This window comes from Salvelinus namaycush, chromosome 29 (assembly GCF_016432855.1).
Source record: "Salvelinus namaycush isolate Seneca chromosome 29, SaNama_1.0, whole genome shotgun sequence".
Taxonomy (NCBI): Eukaryota; Metazoa; Chordata; class Actinopteri; order Salmoniformes; family Salmonidae; genus Salvelinus; species Salvelinus namaycush.
Genome location: NC_052335.1, coordinates 21,912,235 through 21,937,836, shown reverse-complemented (window position 1 = coordinate 21,937,836; position 25,602 = coordinate 21,912,235). Strand labels below are relative to the sequence as shown.

Genomic DNA, 25,602 nt, shown 5'->3' with positions numbered 1-25,602 from the left:
ACACAAGCTATTTCTTTATCTGTATTGACACACTAGTGTTATTTATCGATGAAACTTCTCTCTGCCTTACATTATAATGTCCTCACATAGGCTAGTCCTATTCGTCCAATTTATAGACTCAAGTGTGAAAACATAGTGAACTTGGCACCAAGACAAGACAAGTCTTGGTGCCAGGAGAAAACATTTCAGAAGTACTTTAATAGGAGGTGTGAAGAGATGTAGCTACATTGCACTTACATGTACATGGGTTGTAGTTGCAAATGGGATGTCTTCTGAGGCCCTTGATAACCGTAGGAGTCGAACCCTCCTATAAAATCAACTGGAGACAAAGAAAAAGAGGATATCTGGTTACTGTGAGATCAAACAAAGGCTCAGAATGCCTGTTGTGTGTCTGTACAGGTTAGAGGATGTGATGGAGTAGAGGGGCCTGTGGACTCCAACAGCTGTCTCCTACAGTAAGAGCTGTCTCCTCCAGTGTGTGTGTGTGTGTGTGTGTGTGTGTGTGTGTGTGTGTGTGTGTGTGTGTGTGTGTGTGTGTGTGTGTGTGTGTGTGTGTGTGTGTGTGTGTGTGTGTGTGTGTGTGTGTGTGTGTGTGCTTCTGTGTCTCTAAATAAGCGTGTGCCTGCTTGTGTCTGTGATAATCCCAGGCAGTAGATAATCAGTGTCTGGACCATCTAAAGGCTGGGTATTGGTGATATCCGCAGTGGAGCCATGCTGCAGATCACACAGAATACAAACTGGACAGGATTAGGGCCCAGCCCTCCACAGAGACCTGCCAGCAGTTTCAAGCCCCAGCAGGTCTGGGTAACTGGGCCTAACACAAAAAGACGGAGGTACTAAAGCCTCTGATAAGATCCGATGTCTTAATGCATCCGAGTCTGTCTCTAAGACAAACAAAACACTGAGATAAGATTGATTAGCTGATGAGGGCCCCCTTCCTTCCCTACTGCCATGAATGGGAGGTGATGGAAGGTTTGGTATTATCATCATTATAATGGTACATTTAGGGGATGTTCACCAAAAGCTCGAAATCCTCATTGGCCCTCATTATAGGCATTAACCTGTGTACTCTGATCAGGCTTATCAGAGGACCTGCAGTGATAAGACAGAAAGTGTACAATTTAAGATCTGGAGACTGGCCACATCTCAATCAGGCAGTTTCAACAAAATGCTAACTCCAAAGCTTGGGACTATAAGGTTCTATGTGCATTTTTATCAACATGTTGTTGTTGACATACCCTTGTTCTGTTCAATTTTCTCTATGTATATAGTACTCTAAATACCCCAAATTCATGTTATTAAGTTCAAAAGAGTACAAGATAAAAAATTGCTGACATCATTCAAACCAATGATGGTTCGGAACTTTAAAGCCAATTATCTCAGAATCCTCTTTTTTCAGATAGAACCTTATAGTCCCAAGCTATCGTACTGTATGAAGGATACAATAAAGGTCAAGGTTCGCACCACATCCCCTTAAAAAAAGGTTGTTTATTTAGTTTCAGTAAATGTAGCTTCAGCACCTAAGTGTATATGTTCAGTATTGTTCTGCAGAGTAAATGCTAATATATAGCCCACAAGCAAACCATTATGTGTTTAATAAAAAAGCTATTTTCATATTTTCCTTTTGATGGAGGGAATAATGTTTGTGTATAATGCCCTAATGGTTAAATGCCTGCCGGTGTAACGTTCCTCGTCTGAAGATGAGGAATCACCGGACCAAAGCGCAGCGTGGTAAGTGTTCATGTTAATTTATTAAAAACAGAACACTAAACAAAATAACAAAGAGAATGAACGAAACGAAACAGTCCTATCTGGTACAGACACAAAGACAGAAAACAACTACCCACAAAACACAGGTGGGAAAAGGATACCTAAGTATGGTTCTCAATCAGAGACAACGATAGACAGCTGCCTCTGATTGAGAACCACACCCGGCCAAACACACAGAAAATAAAACATAGAACACAAAACATAGAATGCCCACCCCAACTCACGCCCTGACCAAACCAAAATAGAGACATAAAAAGGATCTCTAAGGTCAGGGAGTGACAGCCGGCTACTTATGTTTACCATGCTAATATGAAAAAAGAAGCTCTTGGTGACTTGGTGACGTAACACATTAAAACAGATGTGCTAATGGTTAAAACCACTTAAGGTGGATTATAACAGTTAGTATATCCATACCAAAAGCCCTGAAGGATGCCAGTAAAACACTATTATCATTCTGCATTCAAAATAAACAGCCACCCCCTGCCCCCAAAGATATAGGCACATAATGATGGTTCTTTATTAAGTAGGCATTATAAGATATAGGGGAAGGTTTGATGGCAGTAGTGTTAAGAATAGCAGTCAGCACGACTATGTCTCCAAATTGTTTTGTCTTAAGCAGTCACAACAAGTTGGTATGACAAAGCAGTGGCAAATGAAATGCCGCCAAGGGCCAATCAACATGAGGTTCCATCTTCCTTGTACGCTGACCCTGATTGCAAATCCAACAGAGGAAGCTGTATTCTCATTTACTTATTATAAATGCAAAAAAAGTACTTCTAGCACCTTGATTCCCTCCCTCCCTCTTCTTCATTCTCTCTCTCCTCCTCTCTTGGAGACTAAATCATTTTAAATACTGTCCTTTCTTTTAAATGGACCCTGGGATATTACCCTTGATAGTAACTGTAATTACGGAGTGAGCGTGTTGATTGGTTTTAGCTGTTCATTACCTTCTCTAAGGTGCTTCATGTACTATATTAATTGGAGCTGTAATAGCCAATACAGCTCCCAGATCAGTGTTTCCTCATGTCCCAGGGATCAAACCATCAATACCATTCTCATTCACTGGAGGATAGGAACACTGTTGGATAATATTATTCCTTTGTATTGGGCAAATTAAACAGTGTCTCTCAGCAATCATTTCATGCAGGACATCAAACCTCCTCTGTCACATTGCAAATATAGTATTATCCTTCATGGGCTTTTTCCAGGTACTTTAAATTTCAACTCTGGAATACATCAAATACATCAACGAGATTGTCAAGTGCAAATTCCAATTAAAGCTTCATTTTCCCTGAAGGGCACATTTCTAACAGCCATTATTGAGTGGCAAATAGAACCTGCTCTTAATTTGGACCCAAATGACTTTTATCATAACAATGCCTGAGGGAATCCTTTACTTATTCAAGATGGGCTCTTTAATATTTCAAATTGAGGTACTCCCCATTTTTTGGCAGGGAGGGATACATTTGGGCTCTAAAGACGGGAAAGCTATGTCTGAAGATGTTCTTTTAGAGAGAGAGCGCTGTGGTCTGATAGGCAATCTCAGGTAGCTGAGATACTCACATTCGGTTGTGGTCATGGTTCAGCACTCTTGCCTGCCTTTTGGCTGTCTCACAGGGGCTCCAGCACAGCCAGGAGAAGCGCTGCATTTTTTACACTCAGATTCCCATGCTAAATGTAGAGGAAATAGTCTACTAAGCGCTGTATTTTTTACACTCAGATTCCCATGCTAAATGTAGAGGAAATAGTCTACTAAGCGCTGTATTTTTTACACTCAGATTCCCATGCTAAATGTAGAGGAAATAGTCTACTAAACGCTGTATTTTTTACACTCAGATTCCCATGCTAAATGTAGAGGAAATAGTCTACTAAGCGCTGTATTTTTTACACTCAGATTCCCATGCTAAATGTAGAGGAAATAGTCTACTAAGCGCTGTATTTTTTACACTCAGATTCCCATGCTAAATGTAGAGGAAATAGTCTACTAAGCGCTGTATTTTTTACACTCAGATTCCCATGCTAAATGTAGAGGAAATAGTCTACTAAGCGCTGTATTTTTTACACTCAGATTCCCATGCTAAATGTAGAGGAAATAGTCTACTAAGCTCTGTATTTTTTACACTCAGATTCCCATGCTAAATGTAGAGGAAATAGTCTACTAAGCGCTGAATTTTTACACTCAGATTCCCATGCTAAATGTAGAGGAAATAGTCTACTAAGCGCTGTATTTTTTACACTCAGATTCCCATGCTAAATGTAGAGGAAATAGTCTACTAAGCGCTGTATTTTTTACACTCAGATTCCCATGCTAAATGTAGAGGAAATAGTCTACTAAGCGCTGTATTTTTTACACTCAGATTCCCATGCTAAATGTAGAGGAAATAGTCTACTAAGCGCTGTATTTTTTACACTCAGATTCCCATGCTAAATGTAGAGGAAATAGTCTACTAAGCGCTGTATTTTTTACACTCAGATTCCCATGCTAAATGTAGAGGAAATAGTCTACTAAGCTCTGTATTTTTTACACTCAGATTCCCATGCTAAATGTAGAGGAAATAGTCTACTAAGCGCTGAATTTTTTACACTCAGATTCCCATGCTAAATGTAGAGGAAATAGTCTACTAAGCGCTGTATTTTTTACACTCAGATTCCCATGCTAAATGTAGAGGAAATAGTCTACTAAGCGCTGTATTTTTTACACTCAGATTCCCATGCTAAATGTAGAGGAAATAGTCTACTAAGCGCTGTATTTTTTACACTCAGATTCCCATGCTAAATGTAGAGGAAATAGTCTACTAAGCGCTGTATTTTTTACACTCAGATTCCCATGCTAAATGTAGAGGAAATAGTCTACTAAGCGCTGTATTTTTTACACTCAGATTCCCATGCTAAATGTAGAGGAAATAGTCTACTAAGCGCTGTATTTTTTACACTCAGATTCCCATGCTAAATGTAGAGGAAATAGTCTACTAAGCGCTGTATTTTTTACACTTAGATTCCCATGCTAAATGTAGAGGAAATAGTCTACTAAGCGCTGCATCCCTTATTTCACTCAATCTTTTTCTAGCCTAAGGGAGCAACCTCACTGCACACCCTATGAATCACTTAGTTATGTCTCTCATAATAGCTCCCATATAAAATGTACTGTCTGTACATTGAAGCTGTTATGGGAAACATTACCATGTTATCAGACGCAAAGCCTTCTTCAATTATATTAAAATCTTGCCATAGGAAGAATCTGCATTGTTGACAAGTGTCACGCCCTGACCTTAGTTATCTTTGTTTTCTTTATTATTTTGGTTAGGTCAGGGTGTGACGAGGGTGGTATGTGTGTTTTTGTCTGGTCTAGGGTTTTTGTATGTCTAGGTTGTGTGTGTAGTCTAGGCATACGTAGGTCTATGGTGGCCTGGATTGGTTCCCAATCAGAGGCAGCTGTTTATCGTTGTCTCTGATTGGGGATCCTATTTAGGTTGCCATTTTCCAGTTTGGTTTGTGGGTGATTGTCTATGTTGATATTGCATGTCTGCACTCGTTAATCTTAGTGGCATGTTTGTAATAGTTTGTTTCGGTGTTCTTTCGTTGTCATTAAATAAGATGTATTCACATCACGCTGCGCTTTGGTCTCCTCACTACGACGATCGTGACAACAAGTAATGGGCGTACAATGTTCTGTTGCGACAACACTAACCAGCAGTCAGGTATAATTTCAGTACATTTGGATAAGTCTTTTCAACCTACCAACCACCAACAGTATTGTGCTGGGACCTAGGGGAGGCGAGCACTCTTAATAAAGGCTTGCTGTACCAACCATACAGTCAATTTTAATAACTATAATTATAAATATTTAATTAATGCAGTGAAAAAAATTCCCAAATGACAGAAGGCATGTAGAGTCGCCTCATGTGACCTCCTCCCTCTCTATACTTTTCTCTCTATCCCCTCTCGTTCCTGCTTTCTCTTTATGTCTGTTGCTTGGTGATGAATGTTGCAAATGGAGAGAATGCAAGAGAGATCACTAGAAGAAAAATGGTATTGATCTAGTAGGCCGGGGTACTTGGCAAATGCATTCTTTCCAACACATACTATGTTTACAAAGCAAGACCGGTAACAAGGAGAAGTCGCACATGTATTGCGGCAATCAATATCAATTATAAATGACGATAACACAAATTCCTGTCCCAATATAACTTTTGTAAAAAATGAGTCAGTGGCCAAAGAGAATAATTCATGCATCTTGGAACAAGGCAATTTGACTGGGTCTGTGCTGCAATGTTTTGTGAATTTAACAAATGGGGACATTTCCCACACTTCCTTTAAGGCTAGGATTCACAAGCGGCTGGGCCTGGGATCAATAAAATAAATTGTTTAAATCAGGCAACATCTAAATGTTTGCTGGAGCATTAAACTTGGCTAAATTTAAAGATCCGACCAGATGAGGAATGTACATGCCAATGCCCAGTTATTAGAGTAAATAAAGTACTCTGTAAACACAGGAATACAAAAATGTCAACCTTGAGGCAGTATCTATACTCTTATATAAAAGGGTTCTTCAGCTGTCCCCATAGGAGAACCCATTTGTGTTCCATGTAGAACCATTTGTGGTTCCAGGTAGAACCCTTTTGGGTTCCATGTAGAATCCTCTGTGGAAAGGGTTCTACATGGAACACAAAAGGGTTCTACCTGAAACCAAAAAGGGTTCTTCAAAGGGTTCTCCTATGGGGACAGCCAATGAACCCTTTTAGGTTCTAGATAGCACCATTCTTTCTTAGAGTGTAGCTGGATGTAAACACTTTAGTTATTATATCATGGAGCGAGTCCAGGAAGATGGCTCATTACTGTTATGTGATTGGTCAGGTAACGCTTATGAATAAAATATGTGTTTCACTAAGGCACACGAGGTGAGATGGCACTTTTAAAATTGGCTGAGTCATCATTATAACAAGCAAAGGGAAATTATTCACCATAAAAAGTGTGACTGTAGGAATCAGCCATATTTGTCATAGATCTACCATATTAATTGAAAGGCAATACTCACAGCTGTCTTCCTCTTCTGAGATGAGCTTCACCACATAACAGGCATAGATGAACCCAACAAGCTGAAAAAGAGAAATGGGGAAAGTTAATCAAATACATTTTCTGCAGAGTGGTGACATTTTTCAGTGAGAAGGGGACCAATTAGAATAGCACAATCAGTGAAGGAAACATAGATGTTTGTGTCCATGCCCTCAAGAGATGAAGAGAGCTACACAAACTTATTGGTGGGAAAACATGAGAAAAAGTATAAAATGATTGAGAGATCAAAAGCGCATCTCCATGTGGAAAACATTCTGTGTTGAGGAAACAGGTGTTAGTACAGCGTCTAGTGTATCACACTGCTCTATGAAATGGGTCATATAGAGATGTTGAAGAGACACTGAAAAACAGAGGCACATAAACGATGTTCCAAAAAAGAAAACCTGCATCGTCAATGGGGTAAAAAACATGGTTTAAGAGACATTTCACAAATAGTGATTATCTATATACATATTTATGTTTTAAACAGAAAGGCTGTGGTTCCGGATTTTCTGTAAACCCGATCTGCAGTGGCTAAAGATATAGAGATTTCTGCGCATCTTCAGGGATTTTTTTTGTAGCTGCTGCCTACATGAACTCAGCAAAAAAATAAACGTCCCTTTTTCAGGACCCTGTATTTCAAAGATAATTGGTAAAAATCCAAATAACCAAATAACTTCATTGTAAAGGGTTTAAACACTGTTTCCCATGCTTGTTCAATGAACCATAAACAATTAATGAACATGCACCTGTGGAACAGTCGTTAAGACACTAACAGCTTACAGACGATAGGCAATTAAGGTCACAGTTATGAAAACTTAGGACACTAAAGAGGCCTTTCTACAGACTCTGAAAAACACAAAAAGAAAGATGCTCTCTGCTCATCTGCGTGAACGTGCCTTAGGCATGCTGCAAGGAGGCATGAGGACTACAATGTGGCCAGGGCAATAAATTGCAATGTCCGTACTGTGAGACGCCTAAGACAGCGCTACAGGGAGACAGGACGGACAGCTGATCATCCTCACAGTGGCAGACCACGTGTAACAACACTTGCACAGGATCGGTACATCCGAACATCACACCTGCGGGACAAGTACAGAATGGCAACAACAACTGCCCGAGTTACACCAGGAACGTACAATCCCTCCATCAGTGCTCAGACTGTCCATAATAGGCTGAGAGAGGCTGGACTGAGGGCTTGTAGGCCTTTTGTAAGGCAGGTCCTCACCAGACATCACCGACAACAACGTTGCCTATGGGCACAAACCCACCGTCGCTGGACCAGACAGGACTGGCAAAAAGTGCTCTTCACTGACGAGTCACGGTTTTGTCTCACCAGGGGTGATGGACGGATTCACGTTTATCGTCGAAGGAATGAGCGTTACACCGAGGCCTGTACTCTGGAGCGGGATCAATTTGGAGGTGGAGGGTCCGTCATGGTCTGGGGCGGTGTGTCACAGCATTATCGGACTGAGCTTGTTGTCATTGCAGGCAATCTCAACGCTGTGCGTTACAGGGAAGACATCCTCCTCCCTCATGTGGTACCCTTCCTGCAGGCTCATCCTGACATGACCCTCCAACATGACAATGCCACCAGCCATACTGCTCATTCTGTGTGTGATTTCCTGCAAGACAGGAATGTCCTTGTTCGCCATGGCCAGCGAAGAGCCCGGATCTCAATCCCATTGAGCACGTCTGGGACCTGTTGGATCGGAGGGTGACGGCTAGGGCCATTCCCCCCAGAAATGTCCAGGAACTTGCAGTTGCCTTGGTGGAAGAGTGGGGTAACATCTCACAGCAAGAACTGGAAAATATGGTGCAGTCCATGAGGAGGAGATGCACTGCAGGTCTTAATGCAGCTGCTGGCCACACCAGATACTGACTGTTACTTTTTATTTTGACCCCCCCTTTGTTCAGGGACACATTGTTCAATTTCTGTTAGTCACATGTCTGTGGAACTTGTTCAGTTTATTTCTCAGTTGTTGAATCCTGTTATGTTCATACAAATATTTACACATGTTAAGTTTGCTGAAAATAAACGCAGTTGACAGTGAAATGACGTTTCTTTTTTTGCTGTGTTTAGCTCCTCCGCTGCCTCTTCTCCTTCCTTGATCGGCGATGAACGCCTTTGTCTGGTGTAGCCTACAAAAATGTATGTTGTACACAAAGGACATTGTCGACATGTTCCAACTACTGCATTTCATGCCTCAGTAGGCTATTAGGCATAAGCACAATTTCATTTTCTTTTTTCAGGAGGGGAGTTAGTCTACATGCAGCTATTTACATGTTCTACACAAAAGACATGATCAACATGTTCGTACAAACTCGCAGATTGTGATTTGCCCCAATGCAAAACTCAAGTGGGGAGTTACATGCAGCTATCTAGGCAGCATATCAAATTCAAGCAAGACAGTCTACTTAGCGATTTAATATAATTTTTTTAATCATACAAACATTGGCTAAGCAGGAGGCAGACAGGCAGTCAAAGTATTAGTGTTATTTTTCAGCAACTCTGGCTAGTGGCTACGATATGGCAGCAACTACAAAGATTAGCCTATATCACACAAAATGTAGATTGTTTTTACTCCAATGCAATGTGCTTATGCAACTGCAATATATGTTACAACAAACAGAGAAGGTTGTAGCCTTCATAATGGCCTTGAATGTTTGTTCAAATCGCCTCAGGGTTTTTATTCCAGCTCTTCAGAAATATGAGGCAGAGACATTGTGTCACGCCCTGGCCATAGAGAGTTTTTTATTCTCTATTTTGGTTAGGCCAGGGTGTGACTAGGGTGGGCATTGTAGTTTCTTTATTTCTATGTTTTCTGTTTCTATGTTTTGGCAGGGTATGGTTCCCAATCAGGGACAGCTGTCTATCGTTGTCTCTGATTGGGAATCATACTTAGGCAGCCTGTTTTTCCACCTTAGTTGTGGGTAGTTGTCTGTGTTAGTGGCCTGTATAGCCCTAGTCAGCTCCACGTTCGTTTTGTTGTTTCTTGTTTTTGTTGGCGACATTCATGAATAAAAAGAAATGTACGCTCACCGCGCTGCACCTTGGTCCGGTCATTTCCACCCTGATGACATTCGTGACAGAACTACCCACCACAAACGGACCAAGCAGCGTGGTAAGAAGGAATGGACATGGGAGGACATCCTGAATTGGAAAGGATCCTGGACGTGGGAGGAGTCCTGGCGGGAAAGGATCGCCTGCCCTGGGAGCAGGTGGAAGCAGCGAGGAAGGCGGAGGCAGCGAGTAAAAGGGCCCAGGATTACACAGGGTCAAGGCTGGCACAAAAGACTGGGAGGCCACTACCCCCCCAAAAAAAATTTGGGGGCACACGAGGAGATTGGCTGAATCAGGTTGGAGACCTGAGCCAAATCCTCGTGCTTACCGTAGGGAGCGTGGTACTGGTCAGGCACCGTGTTATGCGGTGGAGCGCACGGTGTCTCCAGTGCGCATTCACAGCCCGGTGCGCTACATTCCAGCTGCCCGCATCGGCCGGGCTAGAGTGGGCATCCAGCCAGGACGGATGGTGCCGGCTCAGCGCGTCTCTACGGCCCAGGATATCCTGCGCCGGCTCTGCGCACTGTGTCTCCGGTGCGTCTGCACAGCCCAGTGCGTCCTGTGCCAGCGCCCCGCCTTTGCCGGGTGAAGGTAACCATCCAGCCAGGACGGGTTGTGCAGGCTCTACGCTCGAGACCTCCAGTGCGCCTCCACGGCCCAGTTTATCCGGTGCCTGCTCCAAGAACCAGGCCTCCAGTATGTCTCCCCAGCCTGGTGAGTCCTGTGCCTGCTCCCAGAACCAGGCCTCCTGTATGTCTCCCCAGCCTGGTGAGTCCTGTGCCTGCTCCCAGAACCAGGCCTCCTGTATGTCTCCCCAGCCTGGTAAGCCCTGTGGCAGCTCCATGCACCAGGCTGTCCATACGTCTCCTCACTCCAGTGATGATCCAAGGCACGAAGCCTTCAGTGATGATCCATGGCACGAAGCCTCCAGTGATGATCCATGGCACGAAGCCTCCAGTGATGATCCATGGCACGAAGCCTCCAGTGATGATCCATGGCACAAAGCCTCCAGTGATGATTCATGACACGAAGCCTCCAATGATGGTCCATGGCCCGGAGCCTGCAATGAGGATCCATGGCACGAAGCCTCCAGTATTGATCCGCGGTCTGGAGCCTGCAGCGACGGTCTCCAGTACGGAGCCTCCAGCGACGGTCCCCAGTCTGGGGCCTGCAGCGAGGGTCCCCAGTCCGGGGCCTGCAGCGAGGGTCCCCAGACCAGAGGCGCCACCAAAGTGGGGGGGAGCCAGAGGTGGAGCGGGGTCTGTGTCCCGCACCGGAGCCGCCACCGAAGTAGATGCCCACCCGGACCCTCCCCTATAGAGTCAGGTTATGCGGCCGGAGTCTGCACCTTTTAGGGGGGGGGGGGGGGGGGGGGGGGGTACTGTCACACCCTGGCCATAGAGAGGCTTTTATTCTCTATTTTGGTTAGGCCAGGGTGTGACTAGGGTGGACATTCTAGTTTCTTTATTTCTATGTTTTCTGTTTCTATGTTTTGGCCGGGTGTGGTTCTCAATCAGGGACAGCTGTCTATCGTTGTCTCTGATTGGGAATCATTCTTAGGTAGCCTGTTTTTCTACCTTAGTTGTGTGTAGTTGTCTGTGTTAGTGGCCTGTATAGCCCTTGTCAGCTTCACGTTAGTTTTGTTGTTTCTTGTTTTTGTTGGCGACATTCATGAATAAAAAGAAATGTACGCTCACCACGCTGCACCTTGGTCCGGTCATTTCCACCCTGACGACGTTCGTGACACATTGGCTATATCATCATGGTTCAGAAGGGGGTGGGTAAAGAGAGAAATGTGAATGAAGGATTGAGTGTGAGCAGCAGCTACGTAGAAAGAATTGTGTGTGTAAATTAACACATGCGCAGAACGCGATCCGGATTGGTAGCTTTGAGAAATACGTTTCCAGAGGGGCCGGGGACAAAAACTCCCTATTCGCAGCCACGGCCTAAAAAAAATAAAATGGTCGGTATCAAATAATGTGGGCCTGGCGGTTCTTAATGAGACTGTATTTAAAATGTGTCACCTAATATGAAGATTTAGTGGATTAAGTATAACAATAGAAAGCCAGGGGAACATAGGAACATAGGAAATCTAATTGGAGGCTTATCCTGAGAGAAATACAGTAGCATACTAGATATCCCTGCTCTAGGCACTAATAAAATCCAGAACACAACAATATTACTCTCTTCCCCCGCTCCTCCTTAGGCCTGTAATTTCATAGGCCAGTGATTGGAGGTCTCTGATTGGATTGGGCGATAGGGAAGCTGGGGTTTTGACTGTGGTGAGTGTGTGGAGAGGAATGGACATTCTCAATGTCACAGAGGATTCAGTCAGACAGGAGGCCAGGCACGAGACAGTACTGTAGACAGCCATGTGGATAATGGGTGTGCCGTCCTCATATTCAGGCATTGTTTGGAGTCTAAGGGCCACAAACAGACATAGTTACAAATCTGAGCAACCCCAGATTTAAGATTCTGGGAATACCTCAAGGTCTCGCTCTCATTTACTCTGAATAATGTGCCCGCCCCACACAATGTCTCTGCAGTAGGCTGGGAGCACAGGCCAACACTCACACAGACACTAGTCACACACAATGCCGGCCCTGCCACACACACACACACACAACACACTGCACACTTTACCCATCAGGAGCACTGAGGAGGTGAGACAAAGGAGCTGTTTTTGTTTGCTGCGTGATTACCAGACAAAAAAACAACACACACACACACACACACACACACACACACACACACACACACACACACACACACACACACACACACACACACACACACACACACACACACACACACACACACACACACACACACACAGCTCCTCTGATTAGCCAAAGGTATCTCGTTTAGAACCATGTCACAGGGTGTAAACCTAATTTGTCTCCTGTAAATAAACCTGGGTATTCTTATGATAAAGGCTCCTATATACACAAGCTGTTTTACTCCATAGGAAATTACACTGTGAAGATGATTATTGACGGTTGGTTAAAATTTGACTCTATAAATCTGAATAATACATGCAGAGTTTCTGAGAAAACCATTCATAATTGAGAATAATTCTGGGAGCATGATTGCTCTCAACACAAGCATTATAAACAGACACACAACACAGCCATTCTCTATTGTTTAGGCGAGAGTCAGTGAGACACACATCTGTACTACATTCATAACCGTCACTTTTAAAAGGAAGCTTTGTCCAGTTGACTTTGGATATGACTGATTGTGTTACTGTTCAAAGACTGATTGAATCAGGAGCCTTATAAATGAACAGACACAGTCTCCTCTGTTGTGCAGCTGACAGCCATGACACTGTGTGTCCTCCACGACACTGAGTAAGTGACATGTTTTGCACTGGTGGGATACTGTTCACATGTTGGCCTTATTATAGTCGAAAGGTGCTGTTGTATGGATGGATCACATGCAAATCACTGCCCAAAGGTCAAGGAGTGTTGAGGCTGAGACAGAGGACTCTCCACTTTCAATTGTGCAGCACTTATGAAATTCAACTGACATGACAATGTACTGTAGGAGGAGTGTTTTCAGAACGGGCCCATTCATTTAGAATGTACCAATTCAGCCAGGGAACAATTGACTAAACATTCTCGACAGTAAACACCATTGAAAAAATATATATATTCTTTGTTGTCAAAAATGGGTTTCATATTGATTGTTTGATATCAGAATCATACAGTGGGGTATTGCATTTTGGATACTGTGCCAAGTCTAGTGCTGTGAACATGACGCTGCTTGTGTAAAGATCCTGGAACCTAGCCTAGTAAAACCTCACATTTTATTAATACTCAGATATTTTATTTCACCCTCGAATATTAGAGCTCGGCAGGGAAAATGCAACTTCAAAAGTCCCTCATAGAGTAATTGATGTGGATGTAATTTCCCAGCTAACCTATCTCCTCATAAAAAGTGGTGCGAAATCACATAGTTTAATGGCATCACTCAACCTATTTCTGTTTCAGCGTAGACTCCCATTTCAAACTGTGTGCGGCTCAGCTTGTGCATAAGGTAATTCACATGTCCTTGACTCTATCCTCCTGCGTTCCCTGGCCCGCTGCGGGTAGCCTTGGTCCTTCGCGTTTATAAACTGGGCCGGAGCTGCTTAACATGCCAACAACTGGTCATTGGCAGTTGACAGCTTTCACCATCAAACAACCTTTTAGTGGAACCTTAGCTTTTTACTGGGGTTGCATCGCCAGGAAATGGAAGCAAGCTACAACATGTCATCAAGGCTAAACATCTAAGTACATTGACTCCATCAAATCTTTTAAATAGGACAACTGTTGGCACACAGACTCTTGTAAAACCAGACCTGGCTTAGGGAAGTGCTGATTGTATATGTGAGGCATTTACAGAGTATACTAAGGGTCTGATGTGTGTTTTATTACTCATCACAATAAAGCCAAGTGGCATTTCAGCAGTTCCTATAAAACAAGGCTTTCTGTTTGCCACAAATCAGAGATGTTGGGTGTAAATGCTGTGGATGGCAGACTGATGCATCACTCTAAATGAGGCCCTGCACACACTGTGTAATACAGCACAGAAAGATTGAGGACAAGCGAAAGCCTCACTGAAATGTTTCCCTAGTATTTAACCCCATACTGAGAACAAAAGACTGGAGAACATTTGGAAAATGGGCTCTGAGCAAATGTATTCATGATAATTCAATGATGGCAAAGCATCACCCCACACATCCACAATCATCAAAGACATTTAATCTGCACAGTACACAGTAAGAATCCAGTATTATTACTAGCCAACATTTTCCAAAGCTACTTTGTGTTATTCTAATATATGAATATACTCATTAGTGTATTTACAAGTGAATTTCCCCTGGTGTATGTTTTTATACATTGATACATCAGTGAATCATCGTTTGACAGTTAAAATCGTTAGAAAATAAGAGATTGAGGAATTCATTAGCTTTCATGTAATGTAGACAAAGGGCTGACTTTCATCTGTGAGCTGGAACCATTCTTGGGTCTAATCCAAATAAACCTCTGTGTCTTTAGTAATCTGCCACCTTAGAACAGAAACCAATTCAGTTGTCTTCATTCGAACCCTCCTTGGGGGACCTACATACACCCAGCTCTTCATCTGAATTAGTCTCCCTACGGTGGAGGGAGGGGCTCCACAGCAAAGACCCCCTGAGCTTGTGCTGTGTGAGTTCCACATTGGCATTGGTCTTGTTCTGTTGCTAAATTAACCGTTTACTTCCTTAATCATAGCTAAGGGCCAAGCTCCTTGACTTCTCTACTGAGCCTTCAGCTGGTGGCCATCTTTTTGTAAGAGGAGAGGAAGCAAAGAGGTCAAATGATAGATGTATATACTGTAGGTTGTAGTGTAAAACATTGTACATAATGGATGAGGATAGAGTGTGAATCCTAATGGCACCCTATTCCATATAGTGTACTACTTTTGTCCAGCTTCTGATCAAAAGTAGCGCACGATATAGGGAATAGGGAATAGGGTTCCATTTGGGACGCATGATAAACTCCTTTCCTCATTTGTGTCATTAGAAATACATTTTGTAATCAATACAATTGGTTAATTAATCACATGCTTTTAACTGAAAATGTGTCAAGTCAAAATTCTAATGAGAATGCATAAAATGTCACCGCTGTCCAATAAATTCTACCAACTTTCTTGCTGAATCATAAATGCTTTCAAACAAGTTTACCTCTTATATCAATGGCCACAGTTTGCCAGAAAGAGGATGACAGGATGAATACAAAATAAACTCGCCTGAAAGAGTTTTGAGAAATTGAAACATTAAGTATTTCAAGTAAGAACATAACTCACACACAGTAAAGAGATATTCCACCAAACCAGACCATTCTGTCGAGGTGCATTTTTATCTGATTGGTATGTACAAGAAACCCTAAACTATTCAGTTTTTACTCTCAACCAAGCCTGATGGTCACTACTCAAAGCTGTATGTGGGGAAACATGTATCTTGGCCTGTACCCCAGACAAATTCCAAGCCAAATGTGTGCTTTGGAAAACAGCATATAACACAAATGAAAGTAATATGTCTAAGCAACAGGCAATCAATATTAAGCCGCTAGGTTAAAAATTCATTAATATGAAGGATTATTCAACATTTAGTCTGAATCTCTTGAGCAAACACGGTAATGGGTTATGCATCTTTAGCAGAATCACTGAATGTTGAAATAGTACGTGGTTTAAACACATCTCTCTCTACTGAAAGGTCATATTTATTAAGTCATTCCCTAAAGCAATTATTCATAATGATCGTTAAGGATGTTATATGTCCTGTTTGGTTGCCCTACTATTTCTAGAGAATCCAAAGAGATAACAATCAATCAATGAGAGAGCTCTTTACCAGGAGAGAGCTCTTTTACTTCAGGATAGCTGTTGCACAGTCTCAGTGGTACCAAACCAAATAATCAGATATAAGGCAGAAGGCTTTGCTTCCTCTGAGATTACTGTGATTCTCCAACTACACACATCAGACCCAATTTTCCACTTTCACAATTGTGAAGGCACTTAACTGTTGGGGAGAATGAGTCGCTTTTTGACATGGCAGTGTAACAGCACAATAAACACATGGTTGGTGCTTTCCTCCCACTCTCTTCAAGCACACAGAGATGTTTGTGAAGTGTTTGACAATGATTCCCCTCATACAGTTTCCCATCTCCTTTATACATCTGAGACAGACATCAAAAGTCTCACCAGCCAGGCCAAACATACCATGGCCAAATAGGACTGAATGCAGAAATCGCTTCCTTTATAGCATGCCTTTATCGTTTGCTGTGCACTCCTGTTGGCAAAGAGTCCATATTGAAACAGGAATAGGCTGGTTACGTGACATGGTTGTTGCATGTATGTTGACTGACAGAAGGTTGCGGTGGAATGACCTTTACTGGGTTTTTGCACTGGTTGGTAACTCACACAGGAGAGAACTATTTGTTCTCATTTTCACTGGTCATGGTTACAGGGACGGGCAACTGGAAGCACCGTCCCCCTTTTGTAGGCGCACTGACCAATTTCAACAACACATTTTAGAACTCAGTCGAGGTCTCAACTTATTGTTGAGCGTTAGAATAATAATTGGAAATTTGGTTGTGCATCAGCAGTCACTTAATCATCCCATGTCCGCATTTGTTTTTGGGGATTGGTAAATTAATCTAGCGGCCAGCTAGAGTTCTGTTTTTTTGTGGCCCCCACCCCATCAAAGTTGCCCATTCCTGATCTAGACCATTAAAGGTACATTCCATAATATCCTTCTACATTGATGCTGCTTCCACCCACACCCACACATGACTACAGTAATGAATTGATGGATGTGACCCAAGGTGGGTTAGATAATGTCCTTTACCTCTGGCAAAGCGTCTCAAAATACACAACTCTGCTTAATTGGTTCTGGTCTTATTGGCTAACCTTATTGGCTTTGCAGAGATACTTTTCCATCACTTGACAATCACTATGTGGCCATTGTCCAGGCATTGATTGCTTGCTGTAAAAGCCAACTCTATGAGCTTGGAGCAGAATTGCTCTTTGTTTACTATAATACATCCAGACATCTCTCCATTGATCTTGCCAAAATACTGTTTGAATACCAACCCGGCATATTGCCCCTCTATAATGTACTGAGCCCTGAGAGCCTTCAGTAGATGCTTGCTCTGTATACTGAGCCTAAAGTCTCCAAATGAATGGCACGCCAGCTAATATCGGCCTGAGAAGATGGTAAAGCTACAGTAATGCTAGTTTTGACCTCAATATGTGCCTGAGTATCTGTGTATTTCTAATTGTAAAGTGTGACGCACCTATGTGAAGCTTGATAACTTGTCTGACAACAGAAAAATCTATCTCACATCTTTCCCCTAAATAGGAGGGTCATGGTGATAAATAAGCCATTTGGTGCTTAGCTTGCGTGACTTCTTGCTAATTGTTCCTGTGACCTCCCAAAGCCCTCAAGAAGTAATGGTTATTTTATAACACGTCAAATAACATGGGCAGGGTCAAATAGGCAGGGTCAAATGCCTTCTTAACACTAAGCGGAATATCTTAACATAATGCTAGAATAAACATTAGGAACATGTTTATTCCCTAACTGTATCCCCAGAGAACATGTGCTTCCTGTAACTAGAGCTCCACAAAATACAGCCCATACAGTATCAACACACTGTATCTTCATCATACACATACAGTACTTCATACACCAAGGCTGTTTGTGATTCAGCACAACACATTACAGTATATCTCTATTGTGAGAGTGGAGAGCTTACAAATAATATGCCCTTTGTCAAAACACACGCGGCTGAGCTAAACATCACCACAGCATGTCCTACATGTCAAAATGATAGACAGCCATTTCTTTTTACTCTGACGATGTTGTGTCGTGACCGAGGCTGTACGCTGCTACTAACAGCGTCAGTGTCACTACAATGCTTTCCCAATGATGGCCGAGCCCCAGCAGCACCAGTGCAGTGCTATCTCTCCACTTTGTGCCCTGGTAATAATCAGCTCAGTGGGGTGGAGGCAGACTCATCATGTCCAGCTCTGTGATATGGACGTTGGGGGGGGGGGGGGGGGGCTCTCGTCATTAAAGCAGTGGAATGAAACACTGTGCCCTCGCAGCTCGCAGGGTCCCATCAAGCACCGTCCCGTATCGTTTCTGACATTTGAAAAATAGGCGCCCGCCTTTTCGCCGCCAATCTCGCTCTCTCTCTGGCTTATCAGATGAGAAGCTCTGACACGTCAGAGATCCTGACAATATCAGCTCTCCTGTCACTGAGCCCAGGTCCACGCCGTTATTCCACAACAACAAACCCTTCTCACAGAGAGGACCAGGAAGAGGACAGGGGTGGGCCAGGAGAGAGAGACACAGAGAAACAGGCTTTGAATAAGAACAGAGAGAGAGATTGAAAGGGACCTGAGATTGATACTGAAGCCTCTCTGATAACAACGTTGTGAGCCAGACTGACGGGTGTCTGCTGAATTATTTGCTGAGCATGACTCTGTTTCAACACAACAATTAGTCTAAGATTGCAATTCTGTGCGGCCGTGGTCTCTGTGTGGGTCTTTAGGGACTGACATGTAATGAGGCAAATTGATTCACTTCCCTCAGGGTGTTGGCCACTGTCAAAGCTGATTCATTTTACTCCAGGGGCTAAAGCATTCACTATTCACAGAACTGACAGCATAAAAAATTGCTTTCTATACATGCACAGGCATGAAACAAGTGTAGTCTTAGGGGAAGAAAAACAGATTGTCAAAAGATGTGGCAATTTGAGCAAAGCACCTATCCTGGCTAAATGAACTGGATTCATCTATCACTGTGGCCTTTGCTTTTTGTTTAATTCGTATACTTCGAGATTCAATCAGAGACTTGGAAGATTTGGAAGGCAAAGTGTTTTTCCTTCACCAGTGCATCAAAGGAACAGATTCCTCCACCATGACTGATACCTCCTCCAATCCTCTTAAAATGACTTGACCAAATTGGCCTTAGTGTTTGCTTTATATTACCCAGAGCCCAGCCGCCAGGTCTTCAATAGTGATTTCTCTACAGATACCCATCTTTCCATTCTGTTATCCGCGCCAGACACAGCTTTGAACAATAGCCATTGAAATGAACATTGGAGGCAGTGAGAGAGAGGGAGGTTCAGGTGCAGAATAGAAATGAATGTCTGAAGACAGAAAGACAAGGAGAGAGAGAGAATTTCTCATCCCATCATGACAGAAATGCCAAACCACAGGAAAATAAATTAAAATTAAAATGGTGGGATCATATGGAGAATAAAACAAGCAAGATATTTCCACTACTCTGTGAATAGATCACAACAGTAAAGCAGCAATGACATTGTTTAAACACTTGGAGGTCATGCTAATTAATCAACAGGGTAAATAATATTGCAAAGAGCTCGACTATTAACCAGGCAAATACTAAACAAGGGGTCTTTCACAGTGCCTGAGTGATGGGTGAATGTATTATACGTATGGGTATGCCGTGCGTCCCTTTAATCTTGTAGCTAATGGACCCAGGCCTAAGCTCTTCTACAAACAATTACACTCACATTCAAAGACCCACTCTGAATTCCTAACAAAATACACTGCAACAGTACTGTCAGAGGGCACTATGTAATTAAACAAGGTGTGATTCATTACAAGTGTCATTAAAAATATTCTCATAAGCACATCACCATAGCTATGTTTAATAGTCTCATTCATTAAAGTGTCTCTCCTGGCCGTGGGCTCAGAATGCCTGTTGTCTGTCTGTACGGGTTAGAGGATGTGATGGAGTAGAGGGGCCTGTGGACTCCAACAGCTGTCTCCTACAGTAAGAGCTGTCTCCTCCAGTGTGTGTGTGTGTGTGTGTGTGTGTGTGTGTGTGTGTGTGTGTGTGTGTGTGTGTGTGTGTGTGTGTGTGTGTGTGTGTGTGTGTGTGTGTGTGTGTGTGTGTGTGTGAGTCTATGAGATGTCACTCTGGATATGGGAGCATGGGCATAATTGTAAAGTTAACATTTGACAGTAAGTGGTACTAGCCAGGAGTTCAGCCTGCTACATATACTGTAGTCCTATGGCACCTGTCATAGGAAGCACCCGTCAATGACAAGTTAGCTCTTCTGTACAGACCCAGTCCCCTTACGGCTCTATGAAGCTCTGCCTTTACTGTATATGTGCAACTTTTAGTAGCCGCTATACAGCAGCACTCTCTCACATTTCCTATCAGGGTTACTCTCACATTAAACCATGTCATTGTCCAAATGCAGTCAATGCACATGTTTTAAATAGAATAGTTAGTCATACCTTTAGAGCCTCATCATTCCACAGCTAACAGCTTTGTTAGAGTGAACGTGGATCCTCTTCTGATTCATGACCTTCCACGACTGGCTGTTCTTAGAGAAACCGGCCGCGGACCTCTGAGGCATCAGCCATGCTACTGTATGCCGGACACAGCTCATTTAGCCGCTCATCCAGCCATGTGAGCTGGCCGCCCCTCTCTCTCTCCCCCCTCTCCCCCAGGCTCTCCCCTAGACCCCAGTAGTGTGGTGGCGTTTGCTGGAGCCCTTCGCTGTGGCTCTGTGCACTGCCTTGCCGCTCTGCTTCTCTCTCTCTCTCTCTCTCCCAGTGTGAAGGAAGAACAGAGAAATCTGCCTGGCAACACAGCAACGTCTTCCTGCACTGAGGTTGATTGCAGATAATGATTGACAAGCAGCCGTTCTTATAGATAAAACAATTATCATAGTAGCAAAGCTAGTGAAAAAGTGGTTGGTTGTTCAAAGACCTACAGTATACAGTATTTGTTTGCATACAGTATTACTGTATATTTCTCTGGTAAACTGTGATGGTTTCTGTACAGTAACAGTTTTGTTTTCCACCATGATGCTATCTTCTCCTCAATGCTTACATCACAATAATAGGTTCATGCAGCAGATGATGGTGCATAGCAAAATGGCCGGACCTCGCCACAGTGCGGTGGCCAAGGTGAGACGGAGGACATCCATAGTGTTAACCATCATCAGTGGTTCAACTCCCACTCAGTGCTGTGTGATTACACTCCCAGAGCATGGTGGACCACTGCTGAGCTGAAGAACACAGTCAAGAGTATGTTTACTGATATGAGATTCTCAGTACTTTTTCCTCCGATTCCCTCGGGAACATTAACACATTATCCATAGATAATAACATTCTAGGCTGGTGGGAACAAAGTGTAATTGTAGATGGGATGTGGAGAAAGAGCAGTGAGACACCACAGTTTCACCGAATCTCACAACCCCAGAGCTGAAAATAACATATGGTCCCTCAGCTAAGTGCCATCTAACCCAACAGTCTCATGTTGACAGTGTCACAGTGACCCCACCGCAAACAGCTTGGGCTGGCTTTATTACACTACTCCGGTAAAAGGTCACTGCGCCAATAAACATCTTAATTATCTACCGTAGCTACCGGCCTGTCTGTCTGATGTTGATAGCAAAACAAAGTCCTTCAGAGTTTCAATCAGACAAAGACAAGGAGGACTGTAGGAGAGGAGAGAACAGTGGAGTAGTAACATAAAAAGATCCTCCACTGATTCCAATTCTCTCTCAGTCTCATCCACTGCAGGCTTCTCATTACAACACAACTCTATTTAATTACTTTGAGACGGTGGCTTCCTCATGGCGTAATGATGCGTACAGCCATACTAATGTCTAGGCTGGTTGTAAATGAACGGATTAGGCCCCTACATCAATTCTCCGCTTTGAGGGAAACCTCATTAGCACAAGGTGCTGCTCTGTTGCTCTGATGTTAAAAAAGACAGTAATAGAAAAACAATGAGACTTAGGGAACAACGTCTTCCGTCAGAGACGAGGTAGATGTTAAAAAATGGTGGGTACGTGCATGACAAGGAAATGACAACACTCTCTCTGTGATGCTTCCTCTCTAATCCTTGTAATTATCTCTGTATGAGACCTGAGCAGGACGAAAAGAAGGAGTTCATCATTTTGGTTCACACAGGGAGGCCCTTTCATTGTGGACCATTTTCATAGATATTACTGAATTAGGTTAACCCATGTTATTTTCATTAATAAATATGAGATAATAAATTATTACTCGGGTACTTTGTACCCTGTCAAATGACTGTACTTCAATGAAAGAAGAGGGACAACCAAAAGTTGCAGATCAATTTTGTTCTTGTCTGGCAGAGGGGGAAGGAGAGAACAGGAGAACAGGAGAAGAGAGGGAGGGTGCTTGTCTCTGCAGTTATCAGATCAAAGAGCCACTCATTCAGTTTGGGGGAAAGATAATGAACCAGTCATTTCTAGCCCTGAAATTCTCATGTGAGGAAACAAAGCCATTCATTATCCATCAGAGGTGCTGGGGAAAATTGACATTGTTGCCTCATGCTGCCAGACACAATTAAACAGTCTTCCATCCATGTCAAACGTCTGAGATAGGAGGAGTGTGTTTTGGATGCTTATTGTGAATATTTCTCAGCCCAATTTTGAAGTCTGCCGCTAAGACTTCTAGTGCCACCACACAAAGAAGTTTCCAGAGTATTGGGGGTAATTTGGCAAATTGATTCTAGATTCGTCCCAATGCTTTCCACAAAGCTAATAAAAAGCTACTTAAAGACAACAACAATAAAAATGCATTATGGCAACATTGGATAGGTATTATGGGAATACCGGTATGTGTAATGCTGTGCTAATGTTTGTATATGATTTGCATAATTTATAGTAGATGCTGGACACTGTGGCCAGGTTTTGCTCATTGCTATCAGTCATACTGACAAAGCATGACACACCACTTCCCAAATGACTCCACTGCAGAGACTAGTGCTCTGAGAGGAGCAAGAACAACTCTCAGCTCTAGCTTTTAGTTTATATAAGAGAGCATAACACACTTTGGCCATTAGTTTTAATATTAAACTTTTTAAAATGTTTTGGTCTCTCTCCAAGCACATTTTAGTATTTGAAATAAGATGGTTAAGCAATGACAAAAGTGATGTCGGTAGCAGTATAAGATGGTACCGAAATATCAGAAAGAATTATCAAACCATTGTAGTATTATTGGGCTCCATGCAGTCCTTTAAATCAGCCCTAGCTCCGCTCATTCGGCTAAAAGTTTCTGCTGACACAGACACCCGTCTTTCCCCTTCGATGTTTCAGGGAGAACTTAACTCAATCATTGTCATATTGATCCTGGCACCCGACATTCTCCTGACACCATACCAGTGGAACAGCTCCTGTGTTTAGGAGACTAAGCGTTATTGAACTTGCAATAACTCCAACCATTTTCTACATAATATCTGACAGGTTCTAAGCATATTTCTCACTGGTGTTTGGAATTGTGTTATGTGTCCATTCTACTGTATCGCAAGAGAGATTGGAGGAACAGGTGGTGGAATATACTGTAGACTCAATGCACAGACCTTGTTCGATGTTACTGTAATGCAATTGTACTACAGTAGACAAAGCATATGACTGGCGAAAGGGATATGATCATCCACCTTCTCCCGATTGTTCTTAATCAAAACAATCTAAACATAAAATGTAATTGTTTTTAATTAAAAACAGTGGTTAGGAAAATCTATAAATGTTTGTTTCATCCTATCAAGTGTTAGGTTCATGACTGAAAAAGATTCCAATGTGAAGAGTAAAATACATTGAGATCTAACTTATAAACCCGAGAAGTAGCCCTGAAATCCAATCCCATGTAGGTTGCACAGTGTCAGTTGGGAGCTGATAGAGTTTGAGAATAGTTCTAAATCCAGGCAGATAAAGTATCGGGTGGTTAGCTGGGTAGAACGCTCAGTCTTTAACACACTGGGAGAGAGAACATTTTCTCTTGGGATCTATCTATGGGGAACCTTGCCATGATCATTTACACAGCAGCAACACCACACTCTTTTTCATTAACACATTCCCCTAATTACACGCCATACATTAAGTCATTATGAAATATACTGGTGCATTGTGGGAATTTCCCACTCACACTGCGAGCCTGGGGACTATAATTACGAATGGCGGGAGAGAGAGAAAAAAATAAAGATACACTGGGGACGGTTTTCCCTACACACACACACACACACACACACACACACACACACACACACACACACACACACACACACACACACACACACACACACACACACACACGCACACGCACATGCACCTACCCACCCACACCCACCCACACACACACATGCACCCCCCCCCCCACCCCACACACACACACACACGCACTGTACGAGAACGGAGGGAAAACCAATCATCAATAAGGGAATTGCGTTTCCCTTGCTATCCCCCTGGGATGGCCCACTGCCAAGCCACTAAAAGCTGCCGCCAAGCCTAAGAGTTATTTTTCCCCTTGACTATTTTCTGCGTTATAATATTGCCGCAAGACCATTAGTCACTAAAGTAGTAGGCAGCTATTAATACGAGACAAAATAATGCAGCTCAGGTCTTGCTTGCCTGCTCGCTAAGCACTGCCTTATTAGGGTTGTGTTTCACATCACATTGGCATGTCTCAGCATTGATGACCGTGCACACGACTAACTCCTTCATCCATCATAACACAGGTAGACAGCCTCACTAAACTGAAACCAAGATGAACATTTCTGAGCAGAATGCCATGGTTCACCATAGCCCAAATATAAAAGCCTTTTCATGTGAAACAAGGTCACTGTACATGGCATGTAGAACTTCAACAAAAAGAGTCCCACATGCCCAAAGCCTAGCGCTGTCCATCCCATTCCCTTGCTGAGATGAGCTGAGCTGAGAGGGAGGGTAGTGGGTAGCAGCCCGATACAAACAGCCAGAGACCTACTATACTTACAGCCAGGAGGATCTGCAGGGAGCTGTGGGCCACCTCCACATACTGGTACTCCAGCAGACAGCCTGCGATGCTGATGTAGCGGTGGTCCTCCGGGGCCCAGGACGGAGGAGGGGTGACCGGGGTCACCCTGCAGCCTGGACCGTTCTCCATCCACCAGGACCGGTGCATGGACATGTTGAAGGTCATGATCAGGTCACTGTCCTGCAGGCAGAAACAATAGAGAGAGCTATTTTATATAGAGTAGAAATGATAGAAGTATCGAGGATAGCTACAATAGATGTTCTATTGTAGGTGTTTAGCTAAGTCCCGATTGCTTTAACCAGCCAGCGGTGGAGTCAGTGCAATTATGTGCCCAAGCTAATGCAAGATTACACATCTGTCTGCCAGTGATTTAACAG

At 43.2% G+C, this 25,602-nt stretch overlaps 1 protein-coding gene across 2 annotated transcripts in view; it reads right to left on the bottom strand.

Moving 5' to 3' along the window:
- Positions 1 to 233: 233 nt before the first annotated feature.
- The window catches only part of LOC120024458 (sodium/potassium-transporting ATPase subunit beta-1-interacting protein 2), a 168,898-nt gene continuing 143,529 nt past the window's right edge, over positions 234 to 25,602 (bottom strand). Inside the window, exons 4-6 of one of the 2 annotated variants that reach the window (XM_038968706.1) lie at positions 25,205 to 25,405; positions 6,806 to 6,866; positions 234 to 319 (exon numbers count right to left, since the gene is read on the bottom strand). In XM_038968706.1, the coding sequence (XP_038824634.1) occupies positions 234 to 319; positions 6,806 to 6,866; positions 25,205 to 25,405 (348 nt within the window). The remainder of the gene's footprint in view (positions 320 to 6,805; positions 6,867 to 25,204; positions 25,406 to 25,602) is intronic. The other variant, XM_038968707.1, reaches the window with a different exon arrangement.